This window comes from Saimiri boliviensis, chromosome 3, assembly GCF_048565385.1.
Source record: "Saimiri boliviensis isolate mSaiBol1 chromosome 3, mSaiBol1.pri, whole genome shotgun sequence".
Lineage (NCBI taxonomy): Eukaryota > Metazoa > Chordata > Mammalia > Primates > Cebidae > Saimiri > Saimiri boliviensis.
The window spans coordinates 73,211,288-73,233,788 of NC_133451.1; the positions used below are offsets into that span (position 1 = coordinate 73,211,288).

General features: G+C 33.8%; 1 protein-coding gene across 1 annotated transcript in view; it reads right to left on the reverse strand.

Moving 5' to 3' along the window:
* ANTXR2 (ANTXR cell adhesion molecule 2) overlaps positions 1-22,501 on the reverse strand; it is a 152,776-nt gene that overhangs the window by 99,677 nt on the left and 30,598 nt on the right. Inside the window, exons 8-10 of the mRNA XM_010334724.2 lie at positions 15,996-16,056; positions 13,478-13,576; positions 11,649-11,718 (exon numbers count right to left, since the gene is read on the reverse strand). Coding sequence (XP_010333026.1) covers positions 11,649-11,718; positions 13,478-13,576; positions 15,996-16,056 — 230 coding nt within the window. The remainder of the gene's footprint in view (positions 1-11,648; positions 11,719-13,477; positions 13,577-15,995; positions 16,057-22,501) is intronic.

Genomic DNA, 22,501 nt, shown 5'->3' on the forward strand with positions numbered 1-22,501 from the left:
GTATTTTTTCTGTGGAAACTTTCCGAAGCATTGCAAATATGAGAAACACAGTTACATCTGCTTTTAAACTTTGCTTCTTCTTTAGAAAATCATTTTTGAAAGTATTGGTATGGTGTTGGCGCCATTGTTAATCTGGTGCCTTTGCCCAAAGCTATACTATTCCTTTTCTATTCCCAAAGGAGAAAGCCACCCAAACCAAATTCTGTGAGCTTTCTTTGCCCCAAGACTCCATTATACATATTTAATGTCTTTCGTCAAACTTTATGTCATTTCTGTTAGCATCTATAGATTGTTATTCCTTTTCCTATATAACTTCTACTTCTGGTTAGTATGTTTCTGACAGTGTAAGTTATACTCCGAGAGTATGACTTTTAATGCCTTTTGCTTTCTTATTGGCAAAAACGTATTAAAACATTGTCTTTACTTAATTGCAAATATATATGGGAGGCAAGAGGAGAGTTTATTTTTATTTATCCCAAGGATCAAATAAAATTGAAAAAGGGGATTTTGGCAAATCTGGAGTCCTGAGTTTGAACCCTCACCACTCCATTTTTAATCTTCTATTTCTCAATCTGTAAAATGGGGAGAATTGTACCTATTTCAAAGTTGTTTTGAGGAAGAGCTTGGTAAAATAATATATATAAAATGTACAACACAAGCCTGGGACACAACAGGTACTCCACAAATTACTGTTAACACCTGGTTATTTGTCTAATGGATTATTTAAAATATCAAGGTACTTTTTAATGAACCTTTTAGATACAAGCTAAAAAGCAATATATATAACAGCAATAAAATCATTATGTAATTTTTTTGTTTAATGAATTTCTATTCTACTTACTGCCATATAAAAATATTATAAGCTAAATTGTTCAAAAAATGTCTACTATATAATGTCATGCAGTTTCATGTAAAAAAAAAGTTCAATGCTATATCCTTCCTGTTATAAGCATAACCTTGATTAAATCCAACATTATAGCTATGCTGAGCTGTGTGCTAAACCTCAGGCCTAAAATCATGCTCCAAATTGGTTTAGGAATATTTGCCAATAAAATCACTCAATTAGTCACTCACTTTATTACTAGTTAATTAAACAAGTATTTATTAATTGATGATAATAGCAATGATAATTGGGCTGTACTTGATAATAGGGTTTCAGTAACAAATAATACAAATTACAATGTAAGCCCCATAAACAATTACAAAAGAATGTGATATCAATAAAACAGGTCTAAGCACAGGAGTTCTAGAGGGCCATATGGGAGACACAACATTCTTGGCCTTGGTATGGGGGCATGAGCAAACTTTTCCTGTAGGAAGTCAACTACAGGATGAGGCTTAAAGACCGGTCAGAAATCAGGAAATGAGATTAGAAAGGAGTCCATGCAGTTGGAGCACTCTGACAGGATGGAAGGCAAGAAAGGAACAGGGACAGAACAGTTCAAGAAACTAAAAGTGATTCCGTACTCCAGCAACAAAAGAGGGTGCGAGTAAGAATGAAATGGCTCCAGGCTGAAAAGGGGAGCAGAGGAAAGATCATCCAGTCCCTGGATGCCATCTTCAGACATCTGGAATTCATCTTAAGAGTTTTAAGCTTGGTAGAAATATAGTTAGAAATGTGTTTTACAAATATCACTCTTGTTGCAGTGTAAGGCAGTGGTCTGAAGAATAAATTTTAAAAGTAGAAAGACCAGTTAAGAAAGTCTCAGTGTATTTGAAATAAGTACCAAAGTAGAATTGAACTAAAATAGTGGCAATGAGGTTAGCGTGAAAACAAAAAGTGAGACATATTAGGAGTTAGAATAAAAAGGACATGGACATTTATTGGATGTAGGAGGTGAGGAAGAAGAAAAAAAGATGACCTCAAAGTTTCTGTCTTACACAAGTAGGTGGGCAGTCTTGCATAGGAAGACAAAAAGAGTAAGTTTGAACAGAAGGATTTGAGTTTAATTTGGGACCTCCAAGTTTAAGGTGCCTACAGAAATTCCAAGTGACTTTGTAGCCATTTGGACAGCAGACTTAAAGCTAAGAAAAAGATCTTGCTTGGAACTTTGGAGCTCATAACGAAGACAAAGGGAGCCACAGAAAAGGTGAGTTTTTAAGTCAAGTATCCTCCAACCATGATAAAAACTGAGGATGTGTCAGGCACTGTGGCTCACGCCTGTAATTCCAGCACTTTGGGAAGCCAAGGTGGGTGGATGGCTTGAACCTAGTAGTTTGAGACCAACCTGGGGAATTTGATGAAACCCTGTCTCCACAAAAAGTACAAAAAATTAGCAGGGCATGGTGATACATGCCCATGGTCTCAGATACTTGGATGCTGAGGTAGGAGGATCACCTGAGCCAGGAAGGTCCAAAATGCAGTGAGTCAGATCAGGCCACTGCACTCTAGCCTGGGTGACAGTGAGACCTCTTAAAAAAACAAAAAACAAACAAACAAACAAAACCTGAAAGTGAAGAGACTGTAAAAAGAAAAGCAGTTTAAAGTGATATCTGAGAAGAAAGAGGAGAAACAGGGTAAGAATATGAAGTCCCAAAAGACAAGGGAAAACCTTCCGAGACAAGAGCAGCTTGCTGCAGATAATACAGGATGGTAAAGGAAGATAATGCTTAGAAATAGCAACACTTTCAACTTAATTTTCTATAAATTGGTTCTACATTGTTTAATATTTCTTACAAATATCTTAATCTATGCTTGGCTCCATCCTTAGAATATGTTTTTTTCAAAATAGAAACATAGAAGAAAGCTTAACAACTCAATGTAACAAAAAGATTGTTTGAAGTACACTTTCATGTCAACTAACAATTAATAGTAATAAAATTAAATTCCAATATACTAAAGTCATTCCACTGAAAAATTATTAAGTAGTACTATGATACATAATTAAGTAAATAAAACTCAGTAAGTCCTAATAGTCACATACTTGTATTTAATGTCTAAAGACACATGACTTGTTCTAAAACAGGAGAATGGCTCAGTGCCATATGTCAAAGCTACTCTGATCTGAGAAATGCTATACTCCATGAATTATGATTGACATTTCAATCCACAGTAACCGATTTGCAAAGTATTCATTTTCTTCTGACTTTATGCAGATCCAATAAAAGATTGTCATTTTATGATCCATTATAAAGGATGAAAAAAATTAAATGAAATTGTGAAAGACATTTGCTGGAAATAATAAATAATTTACCTCCAATTTGTACATACTGAAAATTAAACTGGCAACTACTCAAAAAGTTATTAAAATTATGGTGACTTAAGATATTTTGAAATCAAGTGCTACTATTTAATGCTCGGCAGTGCTTTTTAAAAGATAGCTTTATGTATGATAAAGATTTTAAGTTGGAAGATAAGAATCCATATTCATGAATAGTTTAAAGGTACCACTTCTAATGAATTTATATGTAAATTAATGTTTTGACTAAGGCTACTTTCTTAAAAGAGGCAAAAAGATTTTTTAATTAAGTGACTTATTTTAGTATATCTCAATATGTGTATAGAGCTAAAACAAAAATTGCAGTTAGCAAGATTTCTAGATTTCAGAAGAAAAAAACTATATTCAGAGATTTACTGGACATCACAGGAAAAGCTGTATTACAAGCATTCTGAGGATTGCACTAAAAACAACCACTTTCTATTCGCTGTGTATATTTTAATAACATTCTAAAGACACTTAAAAAACAATCAATCAATTTAGTGCCTAAATCAATCAAATTTAGTGCCTTTCATCCAAAAATTTCAAGTGTCTTAGTATAAGGCTTGGCTCTGTGTACCCACCCAACCCTCATCTTGAATTGTAATTTCCATGTGTCAAGGGAGGAATCTGATAGAAGGTGAATGGATTATGGGGGTGGTTCCCCCATGCTGTTCTCATGATGGTGAGAGAGTCTCACGAGATCCGATGGTTTTAAAAGTAGCAATTTTCAGCAAAGTCTCAGGATACAAAATCAATGTGCAAAAATCACAAGCATTCCAATACACCAATAACAGACTTAAAGAGAGCCAAATCAAGAACGAACTGTCATTCACAATTGCTACAAAGAGAATAAAATACCTAGGAATACAACTAACAAGGAATGTAAAGGACCTCTTCAAGGAGAGCTACAAGCCACTGCTCAACGAAATAAGAGAGGACACAAACAGATAGAGAAACATTCCATGTTCATGGTTAGGAAGAATCAATATCATGAAAATGGCCATACTGCCCAAAGTAATTTACAGATTCAACACTATCCCCATTAAGCTACCAATGACCTTCTTCACAGAACTGGAAAAAAAAAAACTCTAGAACTTCATATGGAACCAAAAGAGAGCCTGCATAGCCAAGTCAATTCTAAGCAAAAGAACAAATCAGGAGGCATCACACTACCGGACTTCAAACTACACTACAAGGTTACAGTAATCAAAACAGCATGGTAAAGATACCAATACAGACATATAGACCAATGGAACAGAACAGAGGTCTCGGAGGCAACACAAAGTATCTACAACCATCCAATCTTTGACAAATCTGACAAGAACAAGCAATAGGGAAAGGATTCCCTGTTTAATAAATGTTGTTGGGAAAACTGGCTAGCCATGTGCAGAAAGCAGAAACTGAATTCCTTCTTGACATCTGACACTAAAATTAACTCCAGATGGATTAAAGACCTAAACACAAGAACTAATATCATAAAAACCCTAGAAGAAAATCTAGGCAAAACCATTCAGGGCATAGGCGTAGGCAAGGACTTCATGACCAAAACACCAAAAGCATTGGCAACAAAAGCCAAAATAGACAAATGGGACCTAATCAAACTCCACAGCTTCTGCATGGCAAAAGAAACAGTCATTAGAGTGAATCGGCAACCAACATAATGGAAAAAAATTTTTGCAGTCTACCCATCTGACAGAGGGCTGATATCCAGAATTTACAAAGAACTAAAACAGATGTACAAGAAAAAAACAAACAAGCCCATCCAAAAGTGGGTGAAGGATATGAACAGACTCTTTACAAAAGAAGACATACATGAGGCCAACAAACATGAAAAAAATGCTCATCATCATTGGTCATTAGAGAAATGCAAATCAAAACTACATTGAGATACCATCTCACGCCAGTTAAAATGGCAATCATTAAAAAATCTGGAGACAACAGATGCTGGAGAGGATGTGGAGAAATAGGAACACTTTTACACTGTTGGTGGGAGTGTAAATTAGTTCAACCATTGTGAAAGGCAGTGTGGTGTGGTGACTCCTCAAGGACCTAGAAATAGAAATTCCATTTGACCCAGCGATCTCATTACTAGGTATATATCAAAAGGATTATAAATCGTTCTACTATAAGGACACGTGCACACGAATGTTCATTGTAGCATTGTTTACAATAGCAAAGACCTGGAACCAACCAAAATGCCCATCGATGATAGACTGGACAGGGAAAATGTGGCACATATACACCATGGAATATTATGCAGCCATCAAAAACGATGAGTTCGTGTCCTTTTTAGGGACATGGATGAACCTGGAAACCATCATTCTCAGCAAACTGACACAAGAGCAGAAAATCAAACACCACATGTTCTCACTCATAGGTGGGCTTTGAACAATGAGAACACATGGACACAGGGAGGGGAGCACTACACACTGGGGTCTGTTGGAAGAAAATAGGGGAGGGACAGTGGGGGGTGGGGAGTTGGGGAGAGATAGCATGGGGAGAAATGCCAGATATAGGTGAAGGGGAGGAAGGCAGCAAATCACACTGCCATGTGTGTACCTATGCAACAATCTTGCATGTTCTTCACATGTACCCCAAAACCTAAAATGCAATTTAAAAAAAGTAGCAATTTTTTTCTGTGCTTGCACTTCTCTCTCCTGCCACCATGTGAAGAAGTTCCTTGCTTCTCCTTAGCCTTCTGCCATGACTGTAAGTTTTCTGAGGTTTCCCCAGTCATATAAAACTGTGAGTCAATAATCGTTTATAAATTACCCAGTCTCAGCAGTTCTTTATTGCAGTGTGAGAATGGACTAATACATTTAGTAATAATAAAAAGCTCTGATCATATAAAATTTAGAAGCAGATATATAAGAGAATTTAAGTATATATTTCAGGAATATCCTCTACATCATCATATAGATGTCCATCTTTAAATACTTTCCATATAAAAACTAAATTATTCTAAATTTTAGAAAGTTCTTCCTTACGTTGATCGGAAATGTCCTTCCCCTTAACTCTCACCCTTTTCTCCTTTATTTGTAGCAATAAAGAATACGTCAAATCTGTCATGTGACAGATCTTCCAGTGTCTTGAGAGTTAATGCATCACATCTGAAAAGTATCTTTTTCTAGTATTTTAAATTGTATCCTATTTAACATTTCCATACTTGGTGACATCTTATTAGCCACTCCTCCATGTGTTCATATATTAAAAGACATTGCCAGAACTGTATATAATACTTAGGATGAAGAGGCAATGCAGATCAGTGAACTTATCACATTGATAGATATAATCTGAAAACAGTGCACTACGTGAAGGAAACGAGAAATGTTCCACCAAGGAAGTGTGGGGTAGAGAAACAGAGAGACAGATAGAGTCCTTAGCTTTAACCGATCTCATCATGGGTTATATTGTTTATATTCAGTATAAACACATAACTGTTTATATTCAAAAGATATTCATCTCATCATGGGTTATATTGTTTATATTCAAAATAAACACATACTGTTTACAGTCAAAATAAAGACATAACTAATGTCTTGATATCCATGATTTTTCAAAAAAAATGAAATCTCATTTCTCAGAAGAAACAAAAGGAATAATGTGGTTGTGTCACCTGCTACTAACATAAAAGAATCAGGGATTGTATACACATGAACACACATACAGATATAAATATGTTTTTAGAAAGAACAGAAACCGCAGTAAAAGCAAAATTTATCTAACCAAGAAGGAGAAATCAAATAGATACAATTTTATTCCAGGCAAAATAGATTAGGCTTAATATTTTTTTAAATGTTGAAGAAAATAAAAAGATTCTATTATGAAGCCAGGCTCTAACCTCAACTCTGCCACACTGTTCATCTCAATGATCCTTCAGTTTTCCTTGAAATTTTCCACATATAGTGATGTCCCACCACTTCTTACTCAAAACACTCTGTCAAGTGTCTTCCCACACTGCCTTTTAAGAGTACTAATAGTATCAGTTTCATCTGATTTAGATATTTATTTCATATTTGCCAGAAGATTCTGGCCAATGTTTTTGAAAGCACATTTAACTATACCATATGCCTCCTTAAATCATCTCTATCAAACTGCAGGATAAGGCTCTGGTTCATTCTGTTCTGTTTTTCTTTCTTCACAATGTGTTTATGTATATTTATCCAATTTGTTCTGGTCTTCTTGCCAAATTACAGGTTTGAGATCTCAACTATTGCAGAACAGCTGTGCTATTGTTGATGTCTCACAAAACAAGGGTCAGAGAATAAGCCCATCTTGCAAATACTTGTAATACTTGCACATTAAACTGTGAGGCTAGTGCCCTGGATTAGGGAACATTTAAGGAATGTCAGACAATTCATCCTATTCAAACTTAAGACAATTTGGCACAAAGGAACTACTTTTAGAAATAAATTCCTAAATAATCTGCAGATTTTTGTTGATAAAACAGTTTGTTTAATCATACACCATTTTAAAAGTAAACTGTATTCAATGAAAGAAATAGAAAACAATAACCTCACTGCTATGACCATTCTTTCTGTTTAAATACTAAGAGTATGTTCATCTTAGCTGAAATATCTATATCAAATAAAGAAATTTAATAAATATAGATCTCTATTTATCAAACAGATATATCAAAAAAAGTTATTCAAAGACCCATCTGAACAATGGTACACCTGGATAGGATTTGCTCAGATAACTTTAACTTTTGTTTCTCCATAACATCAAGTTCCACATGATGAACTATGTCCTAGCTACTAGGCTACATTCTTAGTCCCCCATCTCCCACATGCTCTTTTAAACAAAAATCCACAAGCCCAAAGCTTTTAAAAGAATAATCCTCAAACAAAGTGCAATTCATGAAATAACATAAAGATAAGAAAAGAACTGATAGAGCAGGCTAATGAGATGAGGCACATGCCCATGGATCCAGCTCTGAGACTGTGCATCTGGCTTTGAGGCTGTCTGTCTAGGGTTACTTCACCAGCATCTTGTTAATTATTTAAGTGAGAGAACAAGGGGAACTATCACCACATCTGTCACCCTCACACAGGAAAAACCTTCATTCATTGTTGGGCCAGATGTGTTTATTTGAAACATAGACTAACTAGCTACTTAATGGGTTTGAATCCTTAGCCAAAAGCTAATTAGGCAAACATATTAAGCATCAGTCACCTTACAAGGCTAAACTGTTCCAATTGTGTAGATTTCAATCCAATCTCATAAGAGAGCTCATCACCTACAAAAGTATCTGAAGAAAATTCAAGGCAAAGGAAAGGTCCAAATTACTTGCAACATACTAAGTAAAATAAATAATGATGTCCCCAAATACTCAGTACATTAACAAATAAAATCTAAAGCTTTGTTTCAATAGTATCATATACTTGATCTAGGAAAGGAAGGCAAAAATAATTCTTTTAGACAGATCTCTGTCCCAAAACGTTCTCAGTTTGCTTGTAGGTGAAATATTAATGTCAAAATCTAAATGAATGATGATTTCTCATGTCAGATATTTATTATGCTATGTGTGATTTAAAAATGTATCTCCTGGGTATTTAACCTATCTACAAATAATTAAAGTGTATCACTAGCCTCGATGGTATTCTCTTCAAAAGAAGACTGTGCCCAAAGGCAAATTCTACAGAAAACAAAATCAGTGCCTGGGATAAAACAGGCATAATGCATTTTACAACTACTTCAGAGAAGAAAATAAGTTACCTTCCTTAACTAGTCTCTATTATTAAAAAGCCAATATTTTTCTTTGCTACTTTAAATAGTATGGCCCCCCAAAATAAAATTCTGACCATTTTCCTACATCCTGGTACAGGCACCTGATCTTAGCAATCAAATTGCCTCTTTCAGATCTTTATGTTAACTGGTAAACAAAAATATTTGAGAAAAATTCATTCATCCTTTTATCCACCAAATATGTAGTAAATCTACTATGAGTCAGACCTTTGTTAAGCACTAGTAATACAATTAGAAACAAGACAAAACTTATCCTAGTAGGAAATAGAAATGCAATAACAGACAAACAATTGGCTCTGGAGTAAAAATAAAATGTGAAAAAGGTATAGAGGTCATAGACCCAAAAGAGGAAGACTGCGTGATTAAATAGGGTGATCAAAAAAAGGGTTTACTGCGAAGGTGACATTTGAACTAGACTTAAAGGAAGAGTTTAAGTGCTCTGCTGACATACAGTGTTGGTAAATCATAAGTTAGGATTTTTTTTTTTTATTTAGACTAAGTTCCCATACAGTTCTAGACCAGGGAAAAAGCAACCCAAGCAGAGGCAACAAGAAGTATAAAAGTGCAGGAGCAGGAGTGTGCAGGTGTGGTCAAGAACAGCAAAGAGACCAGTGTGACCATAACTGAGTAGAAAGAGAAAATAGAAGATGAAGTATGAGAGGGAGTGAGAGGCCAGACTCTATAGAACCTGATTAGGTATAGTATTACACTGATTAGACTTTCACTTGGAGTGGGGCGAAGACCTCATCACGGAGAATCTTAAGTGAAGAGATGAATAAACTGATTGATTTTCACAAGATCACTCTTGTGAAGAATGGAAACAGAAAGACAAGTTGAGAGATTAATAATCCAAGTAAGAGATGACAGTAGCTTGGTCTAGAATGGTAGCAGTAGAGATAGAAAGCAGAAGTCGGATTTTGGATAAATTTTGAAATTGGAGCTGAGAAGATTTGTTGATAGACTAGGTCTAAGAGACAGAAAGAAATCAATAATGACTCAAAAGTTTTTAAACTGAACAACAAAAATGATGGAGCTGCCAGTGACTAAAATGTAAAACACAGTTTGGGAGGCAGATTGGGGAAATAATCAGGAGGAGCAACCTGAAATTACAGATTCCATCAAACAAAACTAAACTTCAAGTCAATAGATGTATCATGACTAATTCAGACATGATTACTCAGAAAGTCACTGAGTCCTATGGTACGCTTGGGGTTAAGATGGCTCCACAAGAAACTGACTTGCCGAAAATATCAATACCAATTTAATTTAGCCATAGGCATGTTGTCAATAGCATAGATTATTATGTAACACAGAAAATGAAAGATACTCTTAGTTTTGTAAGCTATCTTGTGCAGCATCTTTTAGTCTATTTAAAATAGAAAAGCTGATACTGTTCCAATTTACTTACATGACCAAAAGTGATGTGCAACAGATATTTTGAATATTTAAGTATCCACAAAAGATGAATGTTCAAGTCAGCTTAAAAGTGCTAGAATGATTTTCTTAGTTTCCATAGAAGAAAATATAATCTTTAGTCTCTAACTACTAATCCAGATTTTGGATTGTGGCCTTGTATATGTAATTTTTCCCTGCTTTCATTATAAGATCTATATAAAGAGAGCCTAGAAAACTGTATCCCATTAACTATCTTAAACAGGCTCTACTGTTGGGCTAGAGAATATCTGAACTATTTGTAATCATTTGCTTCAACATAGAACTGAAAAAAAATCACAAATGGGAATACTAAATTACCAGTAGAATTATTTGGAGATAAACAATTCAAATAAGACTCCTTCATCCAAACTAAATATATTTTTTAATAGATATTGTGATTTTTTTGGCCACATGAAAGGAGATAAGAATATAGACCTAACAGAAATGGGAGACAAATTAAAGAGCAAGTTAATACAAATGTACAAGTATTTCCTAGTCCAAGGTGTGCCTTTTTAAAGCCATATTCTTAATGCTCTTTAATCATAATATTTATTAAATACTATAGTAATTATTGAAAATCTCACTTTTGAACTGTGTGTGTGCACATGCATGTTTGTGTGTGCATGTGTGTATGCTTAAAATGATGTTTATGGCTCTGATTATTTACAGTTTCTAATAATAGTTCTCAAACTCATCCAGATAAATATTTATAGAGCACTTTTTTTTTTTTTTTTTTGATACGGAGTTTCGCTCTTGTTACCCAGGCTGGAGTGCAATGGCACGATCTCGGCTCACCGCAACCTCCGCCTCCTGGGTTCAGGCAATTCTCCTGCCTCAGCCTCCTGAGTAGCTGGGATTACAGGCACGCGCCACCATGCCCAGTTAATTTTTTGTATTTTTAGTAGAGACGGGGTTTCACCATGTTGACCAGGTTGGTCTCGTTCTCGAGACCTTGTGATCCACTCGCCTCGGCCTCCCAAAGTGCTGAGATTACAGGCTTGAGCCACAGCGCCCGACTTTATAGAGCCTTTTAATCGGTATTTAAGAAACTAGATAAAACACCTTTTAGCATTTTCAACCCACTAAGAGTATAGCTGAAGTACTAACTTACTTGCCTAATACTAAGTGGCTTGCCCAGGGCTTACTGTTTAATGCTCACTCTATATATCGAAAAAAGATAGAATAAAACCACCAATGTATTTGTCACCATTTTCTAATAATTATTCACTAAAAATGTTGTAAAATTGTTTTAAATTAAGTACTTACTCTCCAGCTTTATTCAGGATAGGTGCAGGACAAAGCATAGAATTAAGCTGTACACTTACTGGTTTTACACCTAGAAAATAAAATGCCACTGAATTAATAAAGGATTTTATGCATCTCATACAGTTTCATTCATCATTATGAACAGCATGCTTCAATCATAGTTCAAATGTGGAATACTGGGAATATTAACATAAGAAAAAACTAAAGAAAGAGAAAAAAAGGGAATGAAAAATAGAAAGAGATTATATGCTCCATTGACATATAGTGTTGGTAAATCATAAGTTAGGATTATTTTGATGTAGACTAAGTTCATATACCATTCTAAATTCTATAAAATATATTTTCTTTTAAATGTTTTAAATATCTCAGATTTTTATAAATAAATGCTCTACATTCTTTAAAAAGCACACTTTAGAAAAGATGAAGGAAGATGAAAGTTAGATGTCCAAAGGAAAATGAACTTATTTCACGAGTTTAATAAAACATTTGTGTTTACAGTAAATAAATGCATTTTATGAAGTTGCATACTTAAGTTGCCCTTGCAACTTTAATAATATATAAGAAAAATAATTTAGAAATATTCAGAAAAGTTACTTAGTCAAATTGATCATTCTAGAATGTAAAAGAGAAAAATACCAATTTCATTTATTTGAGAGTTTAATAAACTTAATCTTATGAAGCTAAACATGAAATCCATTTATTTTATAATGAATTCAAATATGTAATCAGAAAAGGCTAGGCAAAGCTAATGCTTAGATACAAATGACTGCTGAATAAAAATAAAATTATCCCATCCTACTCAATTGTGGAACCTACTATGAAGAGATTTTGCAAATTGCCTTACTAAAATTGCAATCTTAATAGAAAAGAGAGGAATGAATTATGACATTTACTGTGTTGAGATCCCCACCACTTTAATTCAATTAACACATATTGAATAGGTACTTTGTATATGGCCAAAACTGTGCTAATTGGAGTGTTTACACTCAGATAAACAGCAAAATAGCAGATGAATTTAAAAAATAACTGTACCAGAGTTTACAAAGTTATAGAGTCTTTCTTACGATACAAATTTTGAAGGGCAATATAATCATCAGTAAACAAAAACGTTTATATAGATACTCAAGATGCTCAGAAAACTAAGATCTACTTAAGAAGAAGTTTTTTCAGAATGAAAATAAAAATGTACTCTTTGGTTTTTGAGAAGTCAAGCTCAGGGAAAATTAAAACTCAATTCCATAAATATGAAAATTATCAACCAACACTATGCTGGGTGAGAATTTGAGATGAAATAATCTATTAGGCAATAAAAGACAAAGACTATCTTCAATAAACTAATAAATTGTTGGGAAATTAGATAAAGAAAACAAGTGACAAAAAATAAAGCAATAAGGAGAAAAGCTGGAGATGATTAGATTTTAAGGCAAGTGTGACAAGAAATGAGCCTAGGGAAAGAAGCAATTAAATCATGTGTTTGTTGCAGTAGGTACAAAGTACAGTCAGGACAAGTGAGTTCAAATATCAGCTCTGTCCCTTATTAGTTGTTTCACCATATGCAAGTAATTTTATTCTTTCAGTCACAAACCAACATCTGTTCAAGGAGGGTAGTTAAGACAGGGTCCAGCATTTATTAAGTTCTAAACAAATATTGCTATTATTAAATAACTTAAATAATTATCACTACTATTTGTATTATTCAGAATTCATTTCTTTCTTCTTTGATTAAAAAATATATCACAGTTGGTTATAGTTGGAGAAAAAAAAGAAAACATTTGTTTCTGATATGCTGTGCAGAGATTAAGGCAACACGGAGATTACTGGGGACCTACTCTTTGTGTATGTTTCATTTACAGTGTAGGTGCAGAGGACACTGCCATTCCGACTCCCCAACATGAATCCTCTTCCACTTAAGACAATCTGAAATTCTTCTAGAAGTAAAAGAAAAAATAAACATTTTAATCACTGCTTTACCAAAAAAAGACAAGCTGAAATAAAAGTATTAAGGTACATAGAATAACTCTTCATACTATTCATTTAACTAATAGCAATGAAAACATAGCTCTATATTTCCAACTGTGCTGGCTTTCTTAGACCCTCTAGATAAATGTAGTGAAGGTACCATTCACTGCCACATGGGGATGCATTATTTTATTTTCTAAAGAAAGTGTTTCTCAGTAGTGACCAAGGTATTAGAATGGAAGCATTAACAGTCATTCCCAGACAGATACTACACAAACCTCCTCAATTTCTATCCTTAGGAAAATATCAGAAAAAAAAACTTTGTTTTTCCCTACTCTCAGGTATTAAGGTTTGGGAATGTAAACTAATTAATTATGTATTAGAATAAAACTAATTAATTATGTATGTTCTTTAGTTTTTAGGAAAGTATGTAGTACTTTCTTTAATCTATGCCTGTCCCATACAGAATTCTTCTTTAACTACTTCTTCAGTTTACTAATCCTGATTCATTTTCTATTGCAAACCTACAAATAATCAAAATATCATGTATTTTGGATTACTAATAATTGACGGCCAGTCACAAAAGTTGATTTAACCTACTGTACCATTATTTATAGTAGAAGCAAGCACTAAAAAACGTTAGAGAGTGAGAGAATAGGGTGGAAGGAAAGTTAACTGATCAAATATCTTGACAGACAATGAATGTTTACTGCTAACCTGCAAGATAGTATATTAACTATTTTAAAAGTGATTAACTGTTGTTTAAAAGGTCAATTGAAGCACAAATAAAATTATAAATAGTTTATTTAAGCAGATGATTCTTGAACTAGACAGATCCAAATCACAATTGGTTTGGTAGCTCTACCAAGAGAATACAAGGGGGAGTCTTCTACAGTATCAACATGGAAGTAAAGCACAGAAAATACTTGAGAGGTTACAGTCATACAGTTGCCTTATTTGGTCTATCCCAGTAGAATGTCCCTGGTTATATGTTTGTTGGTTGTTTTTGACTTGTTGCATTTAAAGTCTATTTTTCTTAATAATAAGCATTTATAAGAAATAGTTCAAATATTGTTTCAATTATATTTGCAAATCAAGTAAGGTTAAGGTTACTTAGGAGGCCAAAGTGTTTTTGCCTGCTTGGGACTTCTTCAGGCCTGTTCTCCATTTTAATGTGACATTACTAATCCTCCAAAACTTCTCATACCTAACATAATACAACAAGTTTAATATACTTATTAACAATGCCAATAACTACTGCCAACCCACTTTTCATTTGGTGTGTTACAAAAAGAATTTTACTTGCAAGTTAAAATAAAGTGCAGGTAAAACTTACAATGTGATTCAGTAAGAGTATGGACATTAAAGTCAGACAAACAAGGATCAAACAAGATAATTACTAGTAGCAAGTACTGAACGTGTGTCTGTCTCAGCTTCCTCATCTGTAAATCAGGGATGTATAAAACTTTCAAATAGTGTTGCTATAAGGATTAGGTAAAATTATAAATGCAAAGAACCAGTATATACTCAGCACAAAATAGAAGTTTAATAAATAATAGCTACTATTTTAATATTATTTTTCCATTGATTTTTCTTTGTTATCTCTAGAAATGTATTAATCTCTGCTTTTAGGAACGATAATCCTATTCTGGGATGATCAGATGCACTACTTCCCTTAGACATCTCCACACTTATTCATTAGGGAATCTAGAAGATGCAGAGTGTGCCACCATACACAACAGGCTGGGAGGCTTTGAGGTAAATTACACAACATATTTTCTCCCCCACCAGATTCAATATTTTTCCTTTTTAAAGTAAAGTCAGATTAAAATGAACTATAGGTCAGACTTGAAAAAGAAATAGGCCAGAAAGAATCACACTCTGTCTGGGCAAGGATGGCTGGGAGGTGTGAAAACCTGAGTATGTGCTTAGCACCAGCTGATGAAGCCACCTGCTTCCTTCCGCCATCCGTCTGTAAGTCACTTCCTTATGTGCCCTGAGTTGGCAGATTCTGTACTTTGGTCAGGTAATCAAAGCACGGAGCTCAAAGTCTACATATACCTGATTGTTTGCATAATGAGACAAAAGAAACAATTTCATATTTTATTTTATTTGCCATAGAAAAAGGTCTCAAATGTGAACTAAATATATAGAAGATTCTAAAAGCCTGTCACACAATATGCTCATTATTTAAAATAACATTCCAATCTTAAAAATTTGAATTTAAAATAGAAATATTTCAAGGAATTATTTAAAAATTCTTACACAAAAAGATGCCAAAAAAGTTAATTTTGCTATTCTTTTTCCAACATGAGTTTCATATCATATATTTTAGCTAGAAAAAAAATACAATTTCTTATATGGTATTTTTAAATTCTAAACACTTACCCCCCACACAGACACTTGAGGGCCACAATTCTAGAATTTCAGTACATGACTGAGCTAGTATCTAAAAAGAAAAGGAAAAAAAAGATTATCAAGGTATAGATCTAAATTACAATGTGAAGTAAATTATAAGATTACTAATAACCTTGAGGTTTTCTCCATACTTCAATAGATGGCAGAGAAAATCTATTAACTCTAGCGTGTACAGCTACCAAGTTCTTAGGAAACTTCTGCCCTGTATTTTAGGGTATATTTTTAGATTATGTACCTTAGGATCCTAATTTGATTAAAGTAAATTCAGAGAGGCATAGGGAAAGTGAGTGTTGTCTCAAAGTCTGGTAGCCTTGGGTATGAACAGATAACTAAAATTTCCTGCTGCCATAAAATCTATGTTGACCTTCCCAATCAAGTGAAAACAAGATAACAAATCAGACCTTCTGTTTAGTACTGCTGTTATGTTTTCTATTAACAAGTTCAATATAATATCAATAAAAAAGCACTTCTGACTGGATGTGGTGGCTCCATATAACAGCAATAAAAAAGCACTTCTGACTGGGCGCAGTGGCTCATGCCTATAATCTCAGCACTTTGGTAAGCTGAGACAGAGGGATCACTTGCGGTCAGGACTTTGATATCAGCCTGGTCAACATGATGAAACCCATCTCTACTAAAAATACAAATAATGAGCCAGGCATGGTGGCTCGCGCCTGTAATCCCAGCTACTCGTTAGGGTGAGGTAGGAGAATCGCTTGAATCCGGGAAGCGGAAGGTTGCAGTGAGCTGAGATGGCACCACTTCACTCCAGCCTGAGCGACACAGCAAGCTTCCATCTCACAAATAAATAAAAAATAATAGATAAGTAAAAATAAAATCTAAAAAGCACTTCTCTTTATTGGACAATGGCATTTCTATTCCATTTCTCAGGCTTAATTCCCTCTTATACATAAAAAATTAAAACTGCAGAACTACTCCTTATATAAGCCAGTATTATTCTCAAAAACAGACTCTACTCAGGCATTCCCATTCAAGGCACAAGGCTATAACTGACAAACAATGATGAAATAAGCTTTTCCTAATGGACAACAATCCTATCTTTATTTTTAGAACTGCTCTGCACTACATTATCAAAGTCAGACAAATTCCAGATGATCTCTGGAATTCCTTTCTTGACATTCCTTTCTTGACGGAAGTTGAAGACAGATGCTGTATAGCAGTTTCTAGCATCCATCTCCTGTTCATAACTAGAACAGTAAGGAAGGATTGTAGCAGGAAATAGACATGCTTTTTGTGCTTTCTTTAATAACAGCAAAAATAGAAGTTCTCAGCCCCTAAAATCAACAGTGGCAAATCATGGAACTCTGTTGCTGAATATACATCTCTGAAAAGAGGGAATCATTTGTACTTTTTAAGATGATTTTCCAAGAAATTCAACTTTCCACGCAGTGATTTGAGATTTTGTGATTAGAAAACAAATCTGGTAAGATTTCATATCTGAGAAACTACAGATGAGTTCTATTCAAATCCAGAAAGAACCAAAGAGATTCCATAGGCACTCAAAGACCTTTCTGTACCCAAATACCTCCTCTTGGTCTGCTACTTTATCTATAATAACCAACATTCATTCCTATGGATTCAAGAATTAAGAACCTTGTTAAAGGTTAATGTGTCCCCTTAGAAGGATAGTAACTTTAATCAGTAACATCTTTAAAAATTTGGACATAATTCAGATAACAAGACTCTGAAGGAAATATAATAGAAAATTTTTGCAAAGGAATATGGAGCTAAAAATGTTCCAACTAACAAAAATGGGCATTATAGCTATAGCCTGGGCTAATCTGAGATAACAGAGACAATAGTGAACCATCATCAAAATGAAAGGTCAAAGGAAAACACGAAACTCCCAAATCTGTTTTGTCTGCTATCAGTTCTGAAAGACTTTATCTTAAATCATCTCTTATTAAGGAGACTAACTGCATCATTCAATTTACAATTGCTTTATTAGATATTTAGCCATAGCTTTATCAGCATTACTGAAAAAATATTTCAAGTACCCAAGAAAATTATGAGATATTTAAAGATTACATCCACTGGCAATAGAAACCATTATTCTACAATTCCTGAGAATAAAGTAAATCAACAAATTACAAAAGGATTTTCTAAAGATCATATTCAAAAAATATGCAACCAGAATGACCTCAGTGAATTGGTTACATTATATTTTTCTCACTTATACCAGTACTGACCATAACTCAATCAAATTTCACAATATTTAAGATCATTGTGCATATGTTGACTTGATCTTTTAATTTGATCCAATGCATCAAAACATTTCTAAATAAATGAGAGTTCCAATAGCAAGATCAAATGAGCAATTGTCCTAAGGAGATCTCCTTAAAGCTGAAGAATAAACACCTTCAATGACTGTTGACAATCTACATCTTTGAAGCCAGGCCCTGTATATGCCCTATGAGGTATTTTAAAGAAGAAGTTCAGGGTGATTCAGCAATTTATGTTATATTAAAGTCTGATATTAATGAAATCAAGTTAAATTAAGCAGAGTTTAAGGCTAGCTAATGTTGGATATGTCCTGCAGTAAACAGTATAACACGTATTTGTTAATAATACATTTATATTAGTTTAATATTCATAATTAATTATTTTAATAATAAGTTTTTCTAAAAATAATATAATTGAATGGAAAAATGACTCAGGTAACACATTCATTGAAAAGCATGCAGTCAGAGCACAAGTCATAACATTGGTATCACTAACATCATCTAATTGAATTTCCATGGTATGCGCTCCTCTCTAAAGTTTGTTTTATTAAAAAAAAAATCTCTTGGGACTTTAAATTATATTATTTGAGTGTATAACTCACCTCTTCTACTAGAAAAAAACTTTTTGAGGAAAGAAATGAGATTGCATTATACTATACAGCACATTCAGGGCTTCATACATTGTTCTATGCCTGGAGTACAACCAGTAAATGCTTAAAGCATAAATATTGAATGCATAAATTAATGAGGATATTAAAAATGTTTTCTTAACAAACCAAGTCATATCAGGACACAGATGAGTCAGGTTAAAGTTAATTTATGTGAAAAAGCATCTAGTTCTCCCATAAATAATGAATGTTGGAAAACCAGAAATCTACAATTTGAAACAAACTTCACCAAAACCATTTCCAAATGAAAAATAGAAGGAGAAGAGTAAGAAAAGAGTTTATACATTTTTAGAAAATAAAATTTGTTCTAAATTTGTCTTTTTATCTATAGTTTATCATGTTTCAATAGTAAGAAAATAATTATATTTTAATTAAAAAAATATTATATTTTAATATAATAGATTAATTTTGCAACAACTAGAGATAAAAATAATTTGATATTTGAATACAATAGTTTACACCATAAATTTTTTGAACAGTTTTACAAAAACAAAATAGTTAATAGTCTATTCTCACCAAGTAATATACAAGTTGAAATGTTCATGATATCAAAATGGATGAACAGATACTTCTCAAAAGAATACATACAAGTGGCCAACAAGCATATGAAAAATGCACAACATTGCTAATCATTAGAGAAATGCAAATTAAAACCACAATGAGATACCATCTCACACGAATCAGAATGTCTAATATTAAAAAGTCAAAAAACAACAAATGCTGGTGAGGTTGTGGAAAGAAGGGAATGTTTATACACTGCTAGTGGTAATATTAGTTTAGCCATTGTGGAAAGCAGTTTGGAGAGTTCTTCAAGACCACAGAACTGTCATTTGACCCACCAATCTCATTACTGGATACATATCCAAAAGAAAATAAATTATTCTGCCAAAAAGACACATGCACTAGCATGTTCATCGCAGTACTGTTCACAATAGCAAAGCCATGGAATCAGCCTAGGTGCCCAGCAACAGTGGACTGGATGAAGAAAATGCAGCATGTAGAAACCATGAAACAAAACACAGCCATAAAAAAGAATAAAATCATGTCCTTTGAAGCAACATGGATGCAGCTGGAGACCATTATCCTAAGTGAATTAATGCAAGAAAATAAAACCAAAGACTGCATGTTTTCACTTATAAGTGAGAGCTAAATATTGGGTATTCATGGACATAAAGATGGGAACAGCAGACATTGGGGACTACTAGATGGTGGAGGAAGGAAGGGAGATGAAGATTAAGAAACTAGCCGTTGGGTACTATGTTCAGTATCTGGGTGATAAGATCAGTTGAACTCAAAACCTTATTGTCATGCAATACACCTAGGTAACAAACCCGCACAACTTGCACATGTACCTCCCAAATCTAAAATAAAAATCGAAAGGAAAGAAAAAACAGAATAAAGCAAAATTAATCTATTATATTAAAACTGTCATCTCCAAACAACTGACAAAGAGGACAAACATTCTAAACACTCTGGTTAATTTTTGCCAAATTAAATAATATTACTGATTGACTGAACATTCAATCAGGTGTCCCATCCACAATAACTGATGAATTATTTTTAATATTTTGCACCTCCATCATTTGTACAATAGAGAAAATTGTGAGTAATTTTCCTCTAATATGTGCTGTCACCTGTCTTTATTATGTCTCAATAGTAAAAGAAAATAGTTTCTACTAAATATCAGTCTTAGTTGACATTAGAGATAGCTAACAGTATCATAGACAAATAGATCAAATTTAAAGATAAGCCAGATGTTATTAATAAAACTAGAGTAGTTTAAGTCATGTACCACTAAATGCAAAATTTCATCATTTGAGATCTTGGGGGCTATATATCCATGCATACACACACACACACACACACACACACACACACACACACACACTGGCAAAGAACTTGACATCACCAAGAAAAAATATACTATTGAAGCATCTGTTCACCCAAAAAGTAATGTTAGTATTAAGGAGTACTTATAAATAAAAAAAAATACCTTATTACCTAATCCCTAGTTTTAAGTCCTCAAACATGAACATAGATGACAGAAAGTCAAATTTTCTAAATTAATTAAGTCTAAATATCAGTAGCCCAAAATTCAAAAGAAATTCTAACATAACAGTTAACCACTCATTGGGCACTTATGTTCCAGCAACTATGCAAAGTGCTTTATATGAATTTTTTCAGTTAATCCCTCATAAGTCTAATAAATAAATATTTTTATACTTGTTTTATAGATGAGGAAACTGGGGCTTAGAGAGATTTTTTTAACTGCCCTAGAATAATTAGCTCTTAACTACCAAGCCAGATGTTCTCAGGTTTGATTGAGTCCAAAGCCCATTCTTCTAGCCAGTGCCTTCAATTATCCTCCAAGTGTGTGTGATGGATAAGCTAACTATTGCAAAATTTAATTCTTAACAAACTAGTGAAATGTATCTGCCTGTTTTGCCTGGACTCCTGTAATGCTACCAAAAACATTCTAAAATCTGGCTTGTTCCTTATCCTCAAAAGTGTACCACTAAGCTTTCACTTTTATTTGTTGGGATTTTTTTTCCTTTTTTCTCAATTTATTTAGAATTTTTATTTAAAGTTCTGGAGTACATGTGCAGGATGTGCAGGTTTGTTACATAGGTCAACATGTGCCATGGTGATTTGCTGAACCTAACAACCTGTCACCTAGGTATTAAGCTCACCATGCATTAGCTCTTTTTCCTAATAAACCCCACGCCCACCCCCAATAGGCCCCAGTGTGTCTTGTTCCCCACCCTGTGTCCATGCGACCTCATTGTTCAGCTCTCGCTTACAAATTAGAACATGCGGTGTTTGGTTTTCTGTTGCTGTGTTAGTCTGCTGAGGATAATAGCTTCCAGCTCATTCCTTTTTATGGCTGCAGCATATTCTATGGTGTATATGTACCACATTTTTCTTTATCCAGTTTATCATTGGTGGGCAATTGGGTTGATTCCACACCTTTGGCATTGTGAATAGTGCTGCAATAAACATACACATGCATGTATCTTTGTAACAGAATGCATGTTTGTTTTAAAATTCCTAATACCATTGACTTTTAATAAATTAAAATGTTTAATCATCTATGAATTAGTAACTTCTAAGATATCTAAATATTTAGGGCCCTCTCTCTTATTATTGTTTCTTTCTTGTCTTACTGTATTGCTATCTCGAATTTGTTTTGCACCAATAAAAACACTTGTAGTTTCTACCTCTCAGCATCATTCAGAACCTAAAAGACAAAAGAAGACATACTAGAATAACAAACTAACACAAGCCCTAACTCTAGGGACACAACAAACACTTAGAAAACTACAAAACCCTGCTTATAAAAATTAAATTTGTTATATGACCTTAGAACACATTTTCCTCATTAATTATGTGACTGACATCTAGCTTTCATACCTCTAAAACTTTAGAACTCACCTGAGTTGGGAACAGAAAAGACATTCAGAAATGTGAGGCAGAAGTTTGGGGGTGGTTTTTTTTTTTCTTTCTCTATACTTTTTTTCTGGACATGGGTAAATTTTTGATACAGAATGTTAGCTTTTGATCCTCT